General features: G+C 43.1%; 1 protein-coding gene across 1 annotated transcript; it reads left to right on the top strand.

Moving 5' to 3' along the window:
• Positions 1-1398: 1398 nt before the first annotated feature.
• On the top strand, positions 1399-18218 carry LOC106556195 (endothelin receptor type B). The gene is made up of 7 exons (XM_087727236.1): positions 1399-1936; positions 9432-9544; positions 9631-9835; positions 12146-12295; positions 13877-14010; positions 15510-15618; positions 16608-18218. The coding sequence occupies exons 1-7, from the start codon at positions 1445-1447 to the stop codon at positions 16749-16751; spliced, it is 1347 nt and encodes a 448-aa protein (XP_087583362.1). The 5' UTR covers positions 1399-1444; the 3' UTR covers positions 16752-18218.
• Positions 18219-20086: the final 1868 nt, after the last annotated feature.

The following is a 20086-nucleotide window of genomic DNA, read 5'->3' as shown; positions in this document are numbered from 1 at the left end:
AACTAGCACAGATGTGCAAGGAGAAACTTTACCTTTACCTTAAGCTGTTAGAATAAATCAGAAAGTATGTGGACAGAACTGAAATATAATTTAACCTAATTTACTGTTTGTATAAAATTAAAAGTCCCAATGACTTCATCTTTAACTGAAAGATGTTTCTTCTTTCTAATAACCAAGACAGTGTCCCTCATTTTGACCTCCCGCATTCAGAATTAACTTCAACATATTTTGATGATATCATGCCTTAATCAAACCCAACTAGATATTAGGAATTGGTAACTTATCCCATACACAGTACAATTTTTATATGTCCTTGCTATCATGCATGCTGTGGCTGGATGGGACTTGAAATAGCAATAGCACTTAAGACTTATATACCACTTCACAGTGCTTCACTGTCCAAGCATTTTATAGAGTCAGCATCTTGCACTCAAACAATCTGGATCCTCATTTTACTGATCTTGGAAGGATAAAAGGCTGAGTCAACCTTGAGCCGGTCAGAATTGAACTCCTGGCTACAGGCAGAGTTAGCCTACAATACTGCATTTTAACTACTGTGGCATTACGGCTCTGGTGGCGCAGTGGTTAGAAAGCATTACTCCAACCAAATAATTATTAAAGGGAAAATGGGTTGCTTGCCTTTGTGCTATCCATTGTTATTGAAGAATGGCTTTCTCTTTCTCCTTACAAAGTGAAAAGTGTAATTGAAGCTAATGACGTTGAGTTTTTGAGGAACATTACTGACATGCATGGGCCAAATGTAGCTCTCTGTGACACCTTTCTTAAGTAAAATTTCATTAGTTGGCACAGAAGCAAATAACGAAAGAACAGACCTGTTAATTCAACAGAGGGTCTCGCTTCCACCTTCATTGGTATGGCAGATGCTCCTGGTGACATTGGAGGGAAGGGATTTAGTACTTCCCCAGATCTTACATAGTTTCCAACATTAAATCCATAAGGGTCTATTCTATCAAGAGGAGTAAATAACACTTGTAAGACTGTGCGTGCCCAGCTTCCTATTTGCTTAAACATCACCTTATCATCTGTCAATTCTAACGTTTTCCTTTTAACTTGGAATGTCACATGTTCTATTTTTTTTAGTTTACTTCTTGTCCTTTAGAAGCTACAGAAGCAGATACCTATTTATTTGCAACCCTAGGGTTTAATTCATCAACTTTAATAGCAAAATTCTATGGTAATAGAATAGTAGAAGCAGTAGAAGAGACTCTGAGATCCACTCAAATAGGGAGTACGTATATAAGACCCATGGGCTCTGTGGGTTACTTATCCTTATCCTCTATGAACAATAACCAAATGAAAAGAAAGCCATGCTTATATTAATATCACTTTTTATATTTTCTCTCTTGTTATCCAGATTCTTTGTAAGTGTCGTCCACCTGCAGATGAGAATAGGACAACCTTAGGAGACATCGTTAATACTGCAATGCTCAACACACACAAAACGGTGTGGGTTTTTGACCTTGGCTTCCCCATGGGTAGACATCTCACTACTCTAGCGTTGGCCTCCTGCCTGATCTTGAGTGTCTCCAGCCAGACAGCCAACAGCTTCAAAGACAGCACCATATCTTTAGAGATTCTGGGAGAAGATCCACCTTTCAAGATGATCCAAGCAGGTGTCTTCCCAGATCAGCGACTCCCCTCCAACCAGTCGAAGGACTTTTCTGGAGATGCCACCCCACAAGGTCCTCTACCAGTCATGTGTACGAAGCCAACAGAAATCCGGGAAGCCTTCAAGTACATCAACACATTTGTCTCTTGTACTATCTTCATCGTGGGCATCATTGGAAATTCCACCCTGCTCAGGATCATCTATAAGAATAAGTGCATGAGAAATGGGCCCAACGTCCTCATTGCCAGCCTAGCCCTTGGAGACCTCTTCTACATCCTCATTGCTTTGCCCGTAAATATGTATAAGGTATTTATTTATTTTATTCGTCCACTTATAACTTACCATTGCTATTCAACTGGGTTTATCACGTTGCTATGACACCCTTCCTTTCAAATCCAGCTCCACTTGATTGATCGGTGAGATGAAGTCAACAGAGGCTTAGATATAAGGTTGGCAATGGTAGCAACATGCATGATGTAAAGAGATGCATCTGCTTGGGATGAAGCCAGGAAGAGTCCATAGAAATTGGTACCATCCATGTAGTAGCTACAGAAAATTCCCAGTCTGATCCCTGATGTCAAGTGATGGTTAGTTATCGTTCTGTAGCTCAACTTCCAAAAATTGATCAGATGTTATAAGGGCAGTTGAAGATGGGTCTGAATAGCAGGGATGCTAATGGTCCTTTTCAGAGACCTGGCCATCTAACCTGGCAGGTCCTGCTGCTTTTGTGATCTATAGATTGAAATAGTACAGTCCAACATAAAGAAAGAGATCTATGTTTAGATTAATGAAGAGAAGGCTTAGGAGGGACCTAAGCAGGGGTTGGTTCCGGCTGGCTTTACTGCCGGTTCGCTTGGGCATGTGCTGGATGGCCGCTATGCACGCTGGATGCAAATTTCAATTAAAATTGTTCTGCGCATGCGCAGACCTTAAAAACAAGATGGCAGAGCTGATGGTGCCGACCAGGGAGCTCGAGGGTGTGGCAGGCCTGGGTCGCTGCCAGTTCCAGCGACCCACACAGCCATACCACTGCCAGTTCAGCTGAATTGGGCCAAACCAGTAGGAACCAACTTCTGGACCTAATAGCCATCTTCCACTACTTAAATGGTTGTTACAGGGAAGAGAGCCTTGATTAGGGGTGACATGATAGCAGTGTTCCAATATTTGAGGGGCTGCCACAAAGAAGAGGGAGTCAAGCTATTCTCCAAAGCACCTGAGGGCAGGACAAGAAGCAATGGGTGAAAACTAATCAAGGAGAGAAGCAACTTAGAACTGAGGAGAAATTTCCTGACAGTGAGAACAATTAATCAATTAAACAACTTGCCTCCAGAAAGTATGAATGCTCCAACACTGGGAGTTTTTAAGAAGGGACTGAACAACCATTTGTTTGAAATAGTGTGGGGCAAGGGTCCCCAAATTAGACAACTTTAAGACTTGTGGACTTCAACTCCCAGAATTCTCCAGCCAGGATGGAAACTCATCAGAGGGAGATCCAACCTAAAACTAAGGAGAAATTTACTGGCAGTATGAATGATTCATCAATGGAACAGGTTGCCTCCTGGAGTTGTGGGCGCTCCATTGTGGGAAGTTTTCAAGAATAGATTGTCCAGGATGATATAAGGACTACCGCCTTGGGCAGGGGGTTGGAGTAGAAGACCTCCAAGGTCCTTTCCAATCCTATGATTCTATGAAAGGGACAAATATGGCTAGGAAACTTAGGATGGGATTTCTATGGGCTGAAAATATCCTTCTGGTGGGGTACTGAAAACATTCTGCTCCTGTCACCCGATAAATATAATCCTACTGACTTCACAAACCAGAAAACTTGCATGTGGAAGAATGAGGAGAACTGAAAGTCATTGCTAATATCAGAATTAAAGCATGGAGCATACATCCTACTCAGTGGTGAAATTCATTTTTTTTTACTATCGGTTCTGTGGGCGTGGCTTGGTGGGCGTGGCAGGGGAAGGATACTGCAAAATTCCCATTTCCACCCCACTCCAGGGGACGGATACTACAAAATCTCCATTCCCTCCTCACTCCTGGAGGGAAGGATATTGCAAAATCTCCATTCCCTCCCCACTCCTGGGGGAAGGATACTGCAAAATCTCCATTCCCTCCTCACATCTTGGGGAAGGATAATGCAAAATCTCCATTCCTTCCCCACTCCTGGGGAAGGATACTGCAAAATTTCCATTCTTACCCCACTCTGGGGCCAGCCACAGGTGGTATTTGCCGGTTCTCCGAACTACTCAAAATGTCTGCTACTGGTTCTGCAGAACCTGTCAGAACTTGCTGAATTTCACCCCTGCCTGTGATTCTAAGAAAGTGACAAATATGGCTATGAAACATAGGATAGGATTTTTTGGGGCCAAAAATATCCTTCTGGTGCGGTACTGAAAACATTCTGCTCCTGTCACCGTACCGACTTCACAAACCAGGAAACTTGCATGTGGAAGAATAAGGAGAACTGAAAGTCATTGCTAATATCAGAATGGAAGCATGGAGCATACAGTATATCCTACTACAACATTATTCTTCCCTACCACCACTAGTAGAGCATTGCAGTAGAAGGAACAGTAGAGCTATTGTCCAAGAGCCAGAATTTAATCAGATGTCAAAAGGGAGTGAAATGTGACTAAATGGGAGGCCTCTAGGCCAAACTATCTGTGAAACATAATTGTTTCACATACTCCACCTTCCCAGATATTTCTGTTTGGGTTTTTTTTTTTTTTACACAATCATCTCCTTTGAATGTAATCAGAAGTCAACTTGGCAAGGATTCCAAAAAGCAATCTCCCTTAACTTGGCGTATATATCTCCTATAGCAGTTGGAGTTTAGAGAAGAACCCGATTTAGTTCAATCTGGAAATGTCCTTGTGGAGGATGTATAGGATCCAAATATTTTGAGATCCTTTGGAGAGAAGCTGCCATCCCTCTCACCTTTTGCCTGGAATTAGCTTTGCACCTGTAACACTGTTCTCCTCAGTGGGGGTTTCAAAAATTTTTCAAACCTACTCTGTGGGTGTGGCCTCCTTTGTGGGAGTGGCTTGCCAGCCATGTGACCTGGTAGGAGTGGCTTGCTGGCCATGTGTTTTCTTTCTTTCTTTCTTTCTTTCTTTCTTTCTTTCTTTCTTTCTTTCTTTCTCTCTCTCTCTCTCTCTCTCTCTCTCTCTCTTTCCTTCCTTTTGTCTCTGTCCCTTTTTCCTTTTCTTTCTTTTTTCTTTCCTTCTTTCTTTCTTTCTTTCTTTCTTTCTTTTTTTGTTCCTTTCTTTCTCTTTCTCTCTCTGTGTGAGTGTGTGTGTGTGTTTGTGTGTGTGTGTGTCAGTGGTGGGTTTCAAAAAATTCTGGAACCTGTAGGTGTGGCCTGCTTTCCAGGTCCACTGGTGGAACCTCTTCTAATCGGTTCGGTAGATTTGACGAACCGGTTCTACCAAATTGGTGCGGACTGGCAGGAACCCACCTCTGGTTCTCCTCCTACTGACTTTGGTCATTGCTCCCACAGCTTTGCTCTGCAAAAGAAAAAGAACCGAAAGTTCAGCATTACCAGTTTAAATTTTTTTTAACAGGAGGTGGAGAATATTTGAAGAAGTTAGGAGTCGGTTATTCCATGTTCCTAATTCCAATTATTCCACTTTCAGGAACTCCCTGATAATAACGCACGATATACTTACAAGAATCTGCAGCAATTCATTTCAAAACCATTGTGGTGGTCTGCCAGTGGCTTGCAGACCTGGCAGCAGATTCGGATAGTGAGGAGGTTGGGGAGGAACATGGGCCAGTCCTGGAGTCTGGGGAAGGCTCTGATGAGGGCTCTGTGTCGGGAGCAGAGAGGGGGCCAGGGCCATCTGACAGTTATCAGCTGCCTTCGGAGTCAGACATCAGTGGGGCAGAAGAAGAGCTGGAGCCTGTTCCCAGTGTTTCCAGTTTTCCCCGTTCCCTTTCTCTCCATTTCCTATTTTCTTTTCTTTTTTGTATTTTATATCTTATCTATCTACATATCTATCTACATATCTATCTATCTATCTATCTATCTATCTATCTATCTATCTATCTATCTATCTATCTATCTATCTATCATCTATCTATCTACCTACCTACCTACCTACCTACCTACCTACCTACCTACCTACCTACCTACCTATCTATCTATCTATCTATCTATCTATCTATCTATCTATCTATCTGGCTGTGTGTGTATGTTCCAACATAATTCTGGAACACCTCAAGCAATTTCAACCAAACTTGGTATACCGATAACTTACTTTCTGGAAACAAATATTGTGGGGGTAAGACATCCCTAATGTGCCTCAGAGGGGTGGGGTGTTCTGTTAAGATACAGCCTGTTGTGTTTTAAAATGGCTTCTACCGTACTGCCGTAAAATGGCTTCTATTGTACAGTGCAGTGGAGTTGCCATGGTAATGGCTTCACAATACTCCACAGTACTACGTTTGGCCCGGGATTATTTTTGAGGACAAATGTATGGATTAGAATAAAGAAATAACCGGGCAATGCCAGGTTATCAGCTAATAATAAAATAAAAATGATAAAGATGGCAAATAAAGACATTAACATAAGTAATCCCAAAATTATAAGTGACCCCCTTATATATTCTGGCTGTTGAAGTAGAGTTAGAAGGTCATAAAGATTTTAAAATTGAGATAATCCTTGTACAGGTGAAACCCGAAAAATTAGAATATCGTGCAAAAGTTCAAGTAAGTAAAAAAAAAATCAACCAAAACACATATTTTCAGTTAAATCGAAAATAAAGCTGTCTTTAATGATTAAGTTTCCTAGAGCAAACATTTCTTAATGTAACTTACATGGAGTTTTGTTTAGTAGGAAACAAACACTTATTGAATCTTCATAAATGCTGTTTACACTTATTAAATCTGGGGTTCTTTACTCATTCCTCATTTAACTTATCATAAGCTTTATTTGGAACTATTCCGTCTAGTACAAATACTTCTCAGTCTAACCTCAATGACTCATTTATTTATCAATTTCAATTTGTATACCACATGATTTCAGACTCCTGGCAGTCTCCCATTATTATTATTTAAAAAAAAAATAAGTTTAAGCAAAGGATTGCCATCCAATCTCCCACAGCATAACAAAGAAAGAAAGAAAGAAAGAAAGAAAGAAAGAAAGAAAGAAAGAAAGAAAGAAAGAAAGAAAGAAAGATCCATTAAAACTGCAGTCTGCAAGACAGTTCAACTGCCATGAATGCTTACAGAATAATCTTCACAATTTTCGGAGATGTTACTACCATGTTTCCCCGAAAATAAGACAGAGTCTTATTTTCTTTTGACCCCCGAAATAAGTACTTATTTTCGGGGAGGTCTTATTATTTTTGAGGTTCAGGAGGCAGTGAGCGTGGACACCTCGTGGCTTCAGCTGTGTTGCAATATTTTGGGGAAGGTCTTATTTTCAGAGAAACAGTATTTTATCAGTCCATATCCATCCCCTTTATCTCAGTGAAAAAAACTGCAAGAAATTGCAAATTCTGCTCTTCTTCCCTCAAGGGTGTGCTTTTGATCCCCCCCCCCCCCAAAATACTTTTTCTAGGCTTGAAAGAAAATTAACTGGTTTTACTAGAATGCCAGCTGCCATTTGAACCTAGATCCCGGTGTTCCCAGTGGTCTGTTGTATAATCCTTACAGGGTATTGGTCAAAACTACTGATGGGATTGCAAATTTTGTCCTTTGCATCTCACATTCTTATGCAATCATTCGACATCTATTTATGGATCCTACCATACAGCTGCGTGATATCTCTAACCACTTGTATTTCTTCTGCGATGGGACCAAATCTCAGGCATGAAATGTTCCTGGAGTCAAAGTTAGCCTTTACTGCAGAGGGATAAATGTAGATGTATTCACAAGGCATTCCAGGCCTTGACCACTCTGTTGCTGAAGTCATATTTCCTGCAATCGTGTTTGGAGCGGTTTACCTTGAGTTTGTATCGATTGTTGGCCTGTGTATTATTGTGGTTGAAGCTGAAGTAGTCGTTGACAGGTAGGAGATTGCAACAGACAGTTTTGTGTACTATCCTTAAGTCAGACTGTAGGCGGTGTAGTTCAACCTCGTAGCTAATGACGTTGTTAACATTTTAATATTTCTCCCTGGCTTCTGTTTAGGTCAGAAGATTACCCAGAAATGCAGAGAATGTAAACATACAACCACCATTCATGAGCGATTATGAGAAAGGAAAGGCTCGTGTTGGACCACATGCATAAATCTTCAGGGAAAGAACTAATTCAGTCTGGAGAGGGTGGACCAGCTCTGCTCTCTGGCTGTCAACTGACTGTCAGCCATTCATAAATTACAATAAAATCTAGCCTTCTTAATTCCGTTTTAGGGGCACCTGGTAGTTTTTATGTTAAGTTCCCACTTTTCTTGCTCTTTGCATTTTTAAAGATAGGGGTCAGGGGCAAGAAGTCAGGAATCAGAATAGAAGAAATAGTATATCAATAGTTTGCATCAATTTATCAGAATAGAGCTTGAAGAGACCTTGACGAGTGCCATGCACCTTTGATGCATGCCACAGACTTTTGATGCATGCGATGCACCCTTGATGAGTGCCATGTGCCATTGATGAGTGCCATGCACCATTGATGCATGCCACATGCGTTTGATACATGCCATGCACTCTTCATGAATGCCATGCACCTTTGATGAGTGCCATGCACATTTGATACATGCTACATGCATTTGATACACGCCATGCACCCTTGATGAATGTCATGCACCCTTGATGCATGACATGCACCTTTGATGCATACCACATGTGTTTGATGTGTGCCATGCACCCTTGATGAGTGCCATGCACCTTTGATGCATGCCACATGCTTTTGATGCATGCCATGCACACTTGATGAGTGCCATGTGCCATTGATGAGTGCCATGCACCTTTGATGCATGCCACATGCATTTGATGTGTGCCATGCACCTTTGATGTGTGCCATGCGCACATGGGCAGTGCGATTAAAAATTTTCTGTGTATACGTAGAACCCAAAAACAAGATGGAAGCATCTATGACGCTGCCGGGAGAAGTGGTTCGGGGGTGTGGCAGATCTGGGTCACTGCCAGTTCCAGCGACTCTGGCCGCCAAACCACTACCGGATCAGCCGAATCGGTCTAAACTGGTAGGAACCCACCACTGATAGAGGGGTCGTATACGGACAGATTCTAAATAAAAATATAAAGCCAGCAGGTTTAACAGCCCCGAGATGCTGGGAGTCAAGGACGCATTCTATTACATGATGATGATTCTGGAGAGACTATACAGGTAGTCCTTGACTTACAACAGTTCACTTAGTGACCGTTTAAAACAGCACTGAAAAAGTGACTTATGACCATTTTTCACACTTACGATCATTGCAGCATCCCTATAGTCACGTGATCAACATTCAGACGCTTGGCAACTGACTCATATTTATGACGGTTGCAGTGTCCCGGGGTCACGTGATCCCCTTTTGGTCAGCTTCTGACAAGCAAAGTCAATGGGGAAGAGCAATAGCACTTAGACTTATATATCACTTTGCAGTGCTTTCCAGCCCTCTCTAAGCGGTTTACAGAGTCAGCATATTGTCCCCAACGATCTGGGTCCCCTTTTTACCCACCTCAGGAGGATGGAAGGCTGAGTCAACCTTGAGCCTGGTGAGATTCGATCTGCCAAATTGCAGGCAGCCGGCAGTCAGCACAAGTAGCCTGCAGTACTGCACTCTAACCACTGCGCCACCACGGCTCATGATGGAGAAATAACGCTGAGTTCCTTCCTTTGTTTTTCTTCCCAGCTTCTTGCCGAAGATTGGCCTTTCGGGGTGCAGATCTGCAAACTGGTGCCATTCATACAGAAGGCCTCTGTCGGCATCACCGTCCTAAGCCTTTGTGCTCTCAGCATAGACCGGTAATCAAGTCTTTTCCGAGCATTTCCCGTTTTGACGGAATAACCTTTTCCTCTGGCAAAGAGCATCTCCTCCGTTTCTCCTCTAGGTACCGAGCTGTGGCTTCCTGGAGCCGGATCCAGGGCATTGGGATCCCCATGTGGAAGGCAGTGGAGGTGACCTTCATTTGGGCCGTGGCCATCATCCTGGCTATCCCAGAAGCCATCGCTTTTGACTTGGTGAAACTGGAATACAGGGAACAGATCCACTGGGTTTGCTTGCTGGCTCCCGAGCAAACCTCCAGCTTTTTGACGGTGGGTTGTTTCCTTTGGCGGTAATAGGAAACAGAGAAGTTGACCAACCAATAGGCTTAACGTTAAATGTATGATTGTGATGGTTAACCATGCCCAAAATATACCCACCCACCCACGAAACCCCAAAATGCAATGCGAGCACACACACACCCATGCATGCATACTGTCCAGTTGTGGGATTCAGCTGGTTCGCACCTATTCGGGCGAACCGGTTGGTAACTTTCTAAGCAGTTGGGAGAACCGGTTGTTGGAAGAAATCTCCTTTTGTTTTTTTACGCTTTACAGGGCTAATCCTGTAAGGAAGGCAGGAAGGAAGGAAACATTCTGGTGTTGTTTCTAGACTAATCTTTGTTGTCCTGCTTACAGAAACTGCCTCTCCAGTTAACCCTTATTACATTGTAACGGCTAAGGCGAAGCACCCATCGACCTGAGTGACCTTGAGTTGGCTATGCACCCCCAGTCACATGATTACCGAGCCCCACCTACCCAGATGGTCATTAGGGCACAGAACCGGTGGTTAAATTATTTGAATTCCACCACTGATACTGCCCCACACACATGTGCATGGACATCCCCATGCATGCACATGCGTCCCTTGTGCATGCACTATGTCCCCTCTTGCCCATTTTTTTTGCTTCCAGGTTGGTGCAGGAGGCCTTCCATACTCAAAAATGGGGGGGGCTCGTGTGGCTCCCCCATGCCCCGTTTTTGCTTCCAGGTTGGTGCAGGAGGCCTTCCATACTCAAAAATGGGGAGAGGGGGGCCTCGTGTGGCTCCCCCATGCCCCATTTTGGCTTCCAGGTTGGTGCAGGAGGCCTTCCATACTCAAAAATGGGGAGAGGTGGGCCTCGTGTGGCTCCCCCATGCCCCATTTTGGCTTCCAGGTTGGTGCAGGAGGCCTTCCAAAATGGGGCATGGGTGAGCACCCTGGCCCCAGACATGCATCCCGCCTCCCCACCCTGTGAATGTGCACGCATCCTCTGCATGCGCCCTGAGAATGCATGGCAGAGACCCGAAGAACAGCTGGCTGGTGGGAAGCTTGGGCGCATGCGTTGTGGAGCTGGGCTTGGGTGACGGCTGGCGTGCCTGCAGGGAGGGCTCTGAGTGCCACCTACCATCTAAGTCAAAGTTTTCCATGGTATGATTGCTTGGCAAATATGTTTTGTAACCCAGAATGTGACTGAAGAGCTAACGTCCCTTAAAAACAATGAATATAAAATATATAAAATTTATCAACCCCCCCCCCCAAATTTGGAAATAGAAAGGGCACCATAGAGAGATAGGGGCAAGAGCTTCTATTCCCTACAGCTACAGTGGGGGGGAGAGCAGTGGGCGGGTCCAGATTGGTTGGAACGGGCCCGGCCGCGCCCCCATGGACGTGCACAGTGCGCATGCACACACATGCATATGTCTTAGCCTCCGCAAGCCTCCACAATGCTCCAGCTGCGTACCGCCTGCAACCCACCACTGGGCAGGAGTCTATGTGGAGCAAGATTCTGGTGAAATCTGTTCATCCACAATACAGAAAAAGCAGACGAAAGCACTCTCTAGAACAAGCCTATCTTTATTTACTCTGAGTTAGCTTGGGTAGATGTCCTGCACTCCAGAACTTGCCTGACATGGTTAAAAAAAAAGGCTGAATTCCTACAACATAGCCATCACTGGGTTGCAGAGGTGGGTTCCTACCAGTTCGCACCAGTTCGGTAGAACCGGTTCGTCAAATCTACTGAATCGGGTAGAAGAGGTTCCACCAGAAAGCAGGCCACACCTACAGAAGAGGTTCCCAAAATTTTGGAAACCCACCACTGACACACACACACACACACACACACACACACACAGACTCACACAGAGAGAAAAAAAGAGAAATAGAAAGAAAGGAAGAAAGAAAGAAATAAAAAAAGAAAGAAAAGAAAGAAAAAGTGAGAGAGAGATGAAAGGAAAAAAGGAAAAAGGGACAGACAAAAGGAAGGAAGGAGAGAGAGAGAGAGAGAGAGAGAGAGAGAGAGAGAGAGAGAACACACATGGCCGGCAAGCCACTCCCACCAGGTCACATGGCCAGCAAGCCACTCCCACAAAGGAAGGCACACCCACAGAGTAGGTTCGAAAATTTTTTGAAACCCACCACTGATGGGTTGTTTAACTACGGTTAAATAACTGGATTGTTTAACTACAGTTTCTTTAAGAAGACAGACCTGGCTGGTTCTCACAGCCACAAAACTTAAAACCATTCCAATTTCTGCAGGCGAGTGAGCTCGGCGGTGCATTTCACTCATCGAATGTTGTTTCTTTCTTATCCTCTTTCTATAGTTTTACCAGGATGTGAAAGACTGGTGGCTCTTTGGGTTTTACTTCTGCCTGCCTTTGGCCTGCACTGGGGTCTTCTACTCCCTCATGTCTTGCGAGATGTTGAGCAAGAGCAACGGCATGAGGTTGGCCCTCAATGATCACATGAAACGGGTGAGATCCCCTAGCTAAGATCGAGCAGACTTTCATCTTTGGCTCAAACACCATAGGGGGAGGGGAGGGGTTTCCTTACTTTATCATTCAGTTTCCTGCCACTGTTCCATAATTGTCCATCTAAATCATGGTTGTCCCACCTTTTGGCTTCCCTGGGCTGCATTGAGTGAAGAGGAATTGTCTGGGGTCACATATCTTTCAGTTGATTTCATTTCATTTCATTGTTTTATTTTATTAGTTTTATTTTATTTTTATTTTGTTTTATTTTATTTGTTTTATTTTATTTCTTTTGTTTTATTTGTTTTGTTTTATTTGTTTTATTTTATTTGTTTTATTTTATTTGCTTTATTTTATTTGTTTTATTTTATTTGTTTTATTTTATTTGCATTATTTTATTTGTTTTATTTTATTTGTTTTATTTTATTTGTTTTATTTTATTTGTTTTATTTTATTTGTTTTATTTTATTTGCTTTATTTGTTTTATTTTATTTGTTTTATTTTATTTTATTTGTTTTGTTTTATTTTATTTGTTTTATTTTATTTGTTTTACCTTATTTATTTTTTTATTTTATTTGTTTTATTTTATTCTATTTGTTTTATTTGATGTTTTATTTTATTTGTTTTATTTTGTTTTGTTTTTTTATTTATTTTATTTTATTTGTTTTATTTATTTTATTTTATTTGTTTTATTTATTTTATTTTATTTGTTTTATTTTATTTTATTTGTTTTATTTTATTTTATTATTTTACTATTGTATTTATTATTTTATTTTTTATTATTTCATTGTAATTTATTTTATTGCAATTTATTTTATTTTATAGTAATTTTATTTTTATTTTATTTTTTTAAAAAAAGGGGGTGCCCAGGATGAGATGGATCTTTAAGGATGGTTTGAACTTTCTTAAGGCAGGGGGAGCTATAAAGCTCTTCCAAAGAGGGGAGAGGGCAACCAATGATCCTCTGGGCAATGATGTTAACCCTCTAGAGGGCTGTCCTATCTGCCACTGTGCAATTGGCAAACCAGACACAGGGGCAGTAAGTTAAAATGCTCTCTATGGTGCAGTGGTAGAACACCAGCAGTTTTCCCATTCAGGTGTTGTTTCCTGAGAAGTCTTAGGTAGCATCATCTCCGCTGGGCCCTTTTGACCAGGGCTGCAATGTGAGCTAACCCAGGTCAGGTCCTTATTTATGATGACACCCAGAAACCTAAAACTGGTCACTTGCTCCACTCGGTCTCCATTGGTAAGCAAGGGCTGGATGTCTGATCTATTCTTTCTATAGTCCACTATAAGCTCCTTGGTCTTATTGGTGTTAAGGACCAAGTTACTTAAGTTTTATTTGAAAGTTTAATATGGCTCTTCATCTCACCTTATCATTCTGGGTGATTAACAGCAATTTAAGACAACCGTAACCCAAATAAATGAAGCAAGAGGAAAAGAGAAATAAAATGGGAAGCAGGAAAAGGCTGAAGCTTGTAAGGACTGACCTAAACATTGGAGAAGACAGGATGAAGTATGAGAGAATGCTTCATCTTTTCCCAAGGTTCTGTTCATGTCAATGATAACATGTGTGTTTTCCAGCGCCGAGAAGTGGCCAAGACAGTGTTCTGTCTCGTGGTTATCTTTGCCCTCTGCTGGCTTCCTCTTCATCTCAGTAGGATCCTCAAGAAAACCATCTATGACCCACAAGATGTGGATAGATGTGAGCTGCTTAGGTGAGATCAATACACAGAAATGCCATGCGGTGATGGTTGAGACTTTTTTTAAAAAATCTAAATGGTTTGGACAATTACTTGCTTTACTTATAGATTCTTAAATGTATTGATTCAATTATGGCTATGCCATCTTTCCACCCCAGCTGGGACCTTCATGATAACATCCATTAGGGAAGCTCCATAAAATTGTAAACAAGAGAGCTATGAACAGCACACATCTTTGACAAAAGCAATGTAAAGTCTTGAGGTAGGGCTGTGAAGGTGTGATGAACATCTAAAGAAGCTTGGTACTAACCAATGTCAAGATTTTAATGGCCTTTTCCCCAAAATGCAAGGTCTTCAGGCTGATCTAACTATTGCTTTGATCATGGAAGTGAATCTGGCATCATCAGGACAGAAGATTTAGTACTCATCACCATGTGATGCGTGTAAGAGCCAAGGTGGCGCAGTGGTTAAATGCAGCACTGCAGGCTACTGCTAGATCAGCAGGTCAGCGGTTCAAATCTCACCGGCTCAGGGTTGACTCAGCCTTCCATCCTTCCGAGGTGGGTAAAATGAGGACCCAGATTGTTGGGGGCAATATGCTGACTCTCTGTAAACCGCTTAGAGAGGCCTGAAAGGCCTATGAAGCGGTATATAAGTCTACTGCTATTGTAGATCCTTTGTCAAGATCCTTTCACAAGGATCTTCCTATGTTTCAGGAAGCTTCTTCTGCAAGATAAGGGTTGATTTAATCCAGGGTCTCCAAACAACTTTAAGACTTGTGGACTTCAGCTCCCAGAATACCTCAACCACTCAGGGGAATTCTGGGAGCTGAAGTCCACAAGTCTTAAAACTGCCACTTCTGGGGACTCCTTGTTTAATTGAAGAGTCCCAGAGTGCCTCAACCCTACAAGATCAAATTAGCTGGGCAGATACTTTGGACGACAGGTGGTCCCTCAAGTAATCAAGCCCTATGCCATGTATATCTTTATAGGTAACAACCAGCACTTCAAATTGCAAGTGGAAGCAACCTGGCAACCAGTGAAGATAAATGTTACATGGCTATGCCAAGGCATGCCCACAACTGGTCACGCTAATGTATCCTGAACCAGTTGGGGCTTCCAGGTGGTCTTCAAGGGAAGCTCCATGGAGAGTGCCTTGCAACAGTCAAGCCATAAACTAACCAGGGCATAAGCAGTCCTTTGGAAGATCTGGATAATTTGGCTTGAACTGAAAGAATTGTCAAAGAAAACAAATAGCTTGACCTCAGCTCTGCTAATAGAGAAAGCTAAGAGGGTTAAATCCTAGTTAATAATTGAATAAGATAAAGTAGGGAAGGCTACAAACTAGGTTGGGAAGTTGAAAAAACATTCCAGAAGCTGGGAAGGCAATGAGAACCTCTTCCGTAGCCAAGAGAAACGCTGGATATATTATTGGAGTCATCAAGAGTTAACTTTGTCCTTGAAGATGTTCTCTTGCTTCTACCTGATGGCTCTTTCTTGTCTCCTTCCATCCAGTTTCCTTCTGGTTATGGATTACTTCGGCATCAACATGGCCTCTCTCAATTCCTGCATCAACCCTGTGGCTCTCTATTTTGTTAGCCGGAAATTTAAGAATTGCTTTCAGGTAAGAGAGCTGATGAAAAGATGGCATGTGATGGGAGGGAGGGAGGGAGAGGACGACATGTTGAACAGAGGCATCAGATCTGTATCATCAAAAATAGAAAGGAACTTTTTGTTATTACGCTTCTTCTGAAAGAAGGCAAATGTGGGTGTCCCAGGATAATGTTGCAGGGTCCAACCTGGGTTGGTCATCGGGACCAGAGGTTTTATCTTCTGAGCTTTTGGACTCGTGCTGGAGCCCATCTTCAGGGAACTAGAAGGGTTCCAGCATGAATCCAGAAGCTCGGAAGATGAAACTTCTGGTCCCGATTCAAGATTGAAATCCCTATTCTTTGAGAACACACAGTTTGTTCCTTAGTTCTATGTCTTGCAATCTTTTTTGGCTCCAACTCCACTCAGATGAAAAGTAGATGGTTTACAAGCAGTATCAAATCATCTCTTGTGGGGTGGAGAGCACAATCCCTTCTCTTTAACCCTAGCAAGCAGAATTAGGCTAGCTGTGGTTACCGCCACCTTAACTGGAGACCTGGTGGTGGCTGGTGGAGCAATGGTTAAGTGCGCTATTGCAGGCTAATTCTGCCCACAGCCTGGAGTTCAATCCTGAGGGGGCTCAAGGTTGACTCAGCCTTCCATCCTTCCAAAGTCAGTGAGGTCCCAGATTGTTGGGGGACTGTAAAATACATTCTCACCCAGAGCGTGCTGTAAAATATATAAGTATATTGTATATACAGTATATGTCTAGAATGATATTGCTATGATGTAATTCTGAAGGACAGAGGGTGGGAAGGCACAGCTACAATTAGTGACTTCTTGGGCCTATCTTGAGTCAGGAAAAAATGAGACAAACTTCACTGGTGATTGATGAACCTGTTTGTGGTCTGTTCAATCTCAACTTATTCTCCTCCAATACTGGGTAAGGACAGAGGAACCAATACCAGAAGCCTGCAGCCTCTCCATTCTTGCCTTAAATGACCTCTGTTTTGTTTCTCCTAGTCCTGCCTTTGTTGTTGGTGCCAACGGCCAACGCTGGGCATCCTCCCAACAGATGACAAGGGATCGGTGGGAAAATGGAAAGCCAACGGGCAGGAACTCGACCGGAGCAGTTCTCACTTGAGTAACAAGTGCAGTTCAGCTTAGACTCAGGAAGAAACAAAACGAGGAAATTTGATTGGGATTCTGAGATGGACATCTTGGATAGGGGACTTTGGTTTGGGGTATTCCTCTTGAATTCAATTTTCTTCCCCAGGGATGAGCCTTGATCTCAATCATCTAACTTCAATCACAGCCCTTTGCAAAATCCCTGCTAAATTTTTTTGCTTTGCTCTTCTCTTCCTTTTTTTTGATCTTTTAATAATTATCACCTTCTTATATTTACTCATTCTTCCTTACAGAATAAAATATTGTTTAGGGGCATAAGAAGTCCCCCCCCCTCTATATAAGGGGGACTACACCAAGCAGAAGACAGGGGGTTATACTGGGCCAGGAGAAAATGGAAAAGGGCTAAGGGTTGACACAGACTTGGGAAATTGAGCTATTTCTCAGTGGACAAACATCGCTTGTCACTGCCTCCTCATCCAAGCTCCAGGATCATGGCATTCCTTTCTTTTTCAGCTAAGTAGGTAGGAAGGAAGGGGGTGGCCCACATGGTTGGGATGCTGGGTTGGCGGTTAGCAAGCCCGCGTTCGAGCCCCGGGTGTAATGTGGCAGGGTAAGCTCCCATCATTCGCTCCAACTCAACAGGGGCGTCCCCTAGCAAAGGTGATATCACTGGCTAATCCTTTCAACCCAGAAGCACCTTAAACGGTGCCTCTGACATGAACAGGACAGGATAGGAAGATGGAATCTCTTGCGTTACCCATGTTCCTTTCCAAGAAAACACAGTGGGATTTGTAGTTCATCTGCAACTGAGATTACATCGAAATGGTGGCATGCAGAGTGACATCATAATACAAGCTTGCGCCCCAGACATAAATATGTAAATGACCCTTTTTTAATTCTATGCTGCAACATTTAATCATATCATCTGTTCCTTTTCCCACCAAGGAAGGTCCACGATTAGTGGACAATGTCACTACTTATCCTTGTGGTGAAACTGTTGGTGTAAGACTAGTAAGACTCAGTTTGACTTTTTCAATCAATCCTGAAGCTAAGCAGGTGGTTTTAGGTAAAGTATATATCTCTCAGCTTAATCTAAGGTGAGAGATTCTTTGTAGTTGGGACAAAGTGTGGGAAGATCCATATCAGGTGCTTTTAAGAGACTAGAGGAAGAGTGGGTTATAAGTGTAACGTAACACCCATTAATTGCAGAGTAGAATGAGCATTAGGTACAAGGGTGTTGGGCAATAACCTTGGAGAAGGCTTGCAGCAACTGTTATGAAGTCATCTTGACCCCGAGAACCAGGAGGGCGTGAGAATGAAACTCAAGATTGAGATACCTTGACTATCTATGTCAAAAGACACATCTCTCTCTAGCTTCCAAGATTGATAACAGCCTGTCCCGGTTTAGGTCATGTCAGGAAATAGACCCTACAAGAAATACCGGCATTGTATTTTATTGTTCTAGAGCAGTGATGGCAAACCTTTTCGACACCAAGTGTGGAAAAGGGAGCGTGTACACATACATGGGCTATGCGTGCTCGTCTGGGCCACAACCTGGAAGAGAAGCTGCCCAGGGGGTATGCACGTGCGGTAAAATGAACTTCTGGTTTCAGCCAGCTAATCTTCCAAATACTGGTGCACATGTGCATGCGACAGTCAGGTGGCCAGCATGCATGCTCACACCGGAAAATGGAAGACCAGCTCTTCCAGTTTCTGGCACTGCTGTATGTACGAACACCAGCTGATCATTGCGCAAGCATGCACGCCAGAAACCCAAAAGAGGAACGGGTGACTCCGCGCATGCCAGGCAACATGGTTCCATCTGTCACTTCGGACACGCGTGCCACAGGTTTGCCATCACGGTTCTGGAAGATAATAAAGGTGAGATGTTCTTAGAAGACCACATCACCCATGAAGCTGAAGATCTGGAACAAGTCCCATATAAATTCAACTTCGATGCCCGACTCACTAATAGTTGGTGGAATCTTGTTTTTGCTAGAATCCAAGTTAACAAAACCAGGGGTGAAAGTCTACCGGTTCACACCAGTTTGCGCGAACCAGTAGGGATTATTGTCATTGGTTCCCTAGTAAACCAGTAGTAAACCGGTAGTAAAAAAATGCTTCCGAGGATCGCATGGCTCAGCTGTGAGCCGCGGGATCGTTGGAAACTTTCTCTCCCCCGCCCCCCCACTTTTTAAAGCATTTTGTTCTTGTCTGTTCGCCCGAACTGGCAGGGAAAAAATGCTTTAAAAAGTGTGGGGGGGGGAAGGTTCCCAGAATTGCCCAGCACAGTTGAACCTTTTTTTTTTCTTCACTTCCTAAAGCATTTTTTACTACCGGTTCAGGCAAATAGGTAATAAAAAATGCTTTAAAAATTAAAAAAAGTTGGCCACACCCACCCACACACATGATTTCCCCCCCACCAAGCCATGGCCAGAGAACATTTTACATTTCACCACTAAACAAAACCCTAAACTAACAACACGGGTGGATTTATCACTGTAATACACAGTGAGCAGGGGTGGGTTCCTGCCAGTTCTAACCTCTTCTATAGAAGAGGTTCCACAAATCTACAGTGCCGTTTAGAACCGGTTCCAACTCCCTCCCTCTGCCCGTCCGCACATCATCAAGATGAAGAGCGAGAGGAGGAATTCTGGGAGTTGAAGTCCACAAGTCTTAAAGCTGTCAAGTTTGAACACCCCTGGGGGGTTTTTTCTGAAGGGTTAGGGGTTCAAGGGTCTTGTAACTTGACAGCTTTAAGACTTGCATGCTTCAAATGCCAGAGTTTCTGAGCCAACATGACTGGAGGAGGAATTCTGGGAGTTGAAGTCCACAAGTCTAAAAGCTGTCAAGTTAGAACACCCCTGGGGATTTTGTTGTCCAAATGGTTAGGGGTTCAAGGGTCTTGTAACTTGACAGCTTTAAGACTTGCATGCTTCAAATGCCAGAGTTTCTGAGCCAACATTTTGATTGCTAAGCAAGAGCATTAAGTTTTACCACATTTTACAAGTTGGCCACGCCCACCCAGTCACACGACTGCCATGTGACCACTCAGTCACATGGCCAGCAAGCCACTCCCACAAAGCAGGCCACACCTACAGAAGAGGTTCTAAACATTTTTGAAACCCACCACTGACAGTGAGCCACCATAACCTTCAACGTAGTGCAAGCTAAGCCTAGCCAAGAACGAGATGACACCAAATTCAAACAAAAGTCCTGTTTGAGGAGGAGAAAGTGCCACTCTGGCCCCAAATGTCACGAATCCTAAAAGTAACATTGCAAGATTTTACAGAATGCCTACCTTTCACCACTCCAGAAACATGTATGTATGTATATATATATATATGTATGTCCCAATCCCTGAGTGCAGATAT

This window comes from Thamnophis sirtalis, unplaced genomic scaffold (genome assembly GCF_051295495.1).
Source record: "Thamnophis sirtalis isolate CommonGarterSnake01/CBP01778 unplaced genomic scaffold, rThaSir2_p1.2 scaffold_13, whole genome shotgun sequence".
Lineage (NCBI taxonomy): Eukaryota > Metazoa > Chordata > Lepidosauria > Squamata > Natricidae > Thamnophis > Thamnophis sirtalis.
The sequence above is the reverse complement of the archived record's forward strand: the minus strand, read 5'-3'. Positions and strand labels throughout refer to the sequence as shown.

Bases quoted from the DNA above. Each gene is read 5' to 3' on its own strand.
- LOC106556195 (XM_087727236.1), top strand. From the start codon at position 1,445: ATGCTCAACACACACAAAACGGTGTGGGTTTTTGACCTTGGCTTCCCC. The intron at 9,545-9,630 runs GTAATCAAGTCT...TTTCTCCTCTAG, and splicing joins TGTGCTCTCAGCATAGACCG to GTACCGAGCTGTGGCTTCCT. The intron at 14,011-15,509 runs GTGAGATCAATA...CCTTCCATCCAG, and splicing joins GATAGATGTGAGCTGCTTAG to TTTCCTTCTGGTTATGGATT.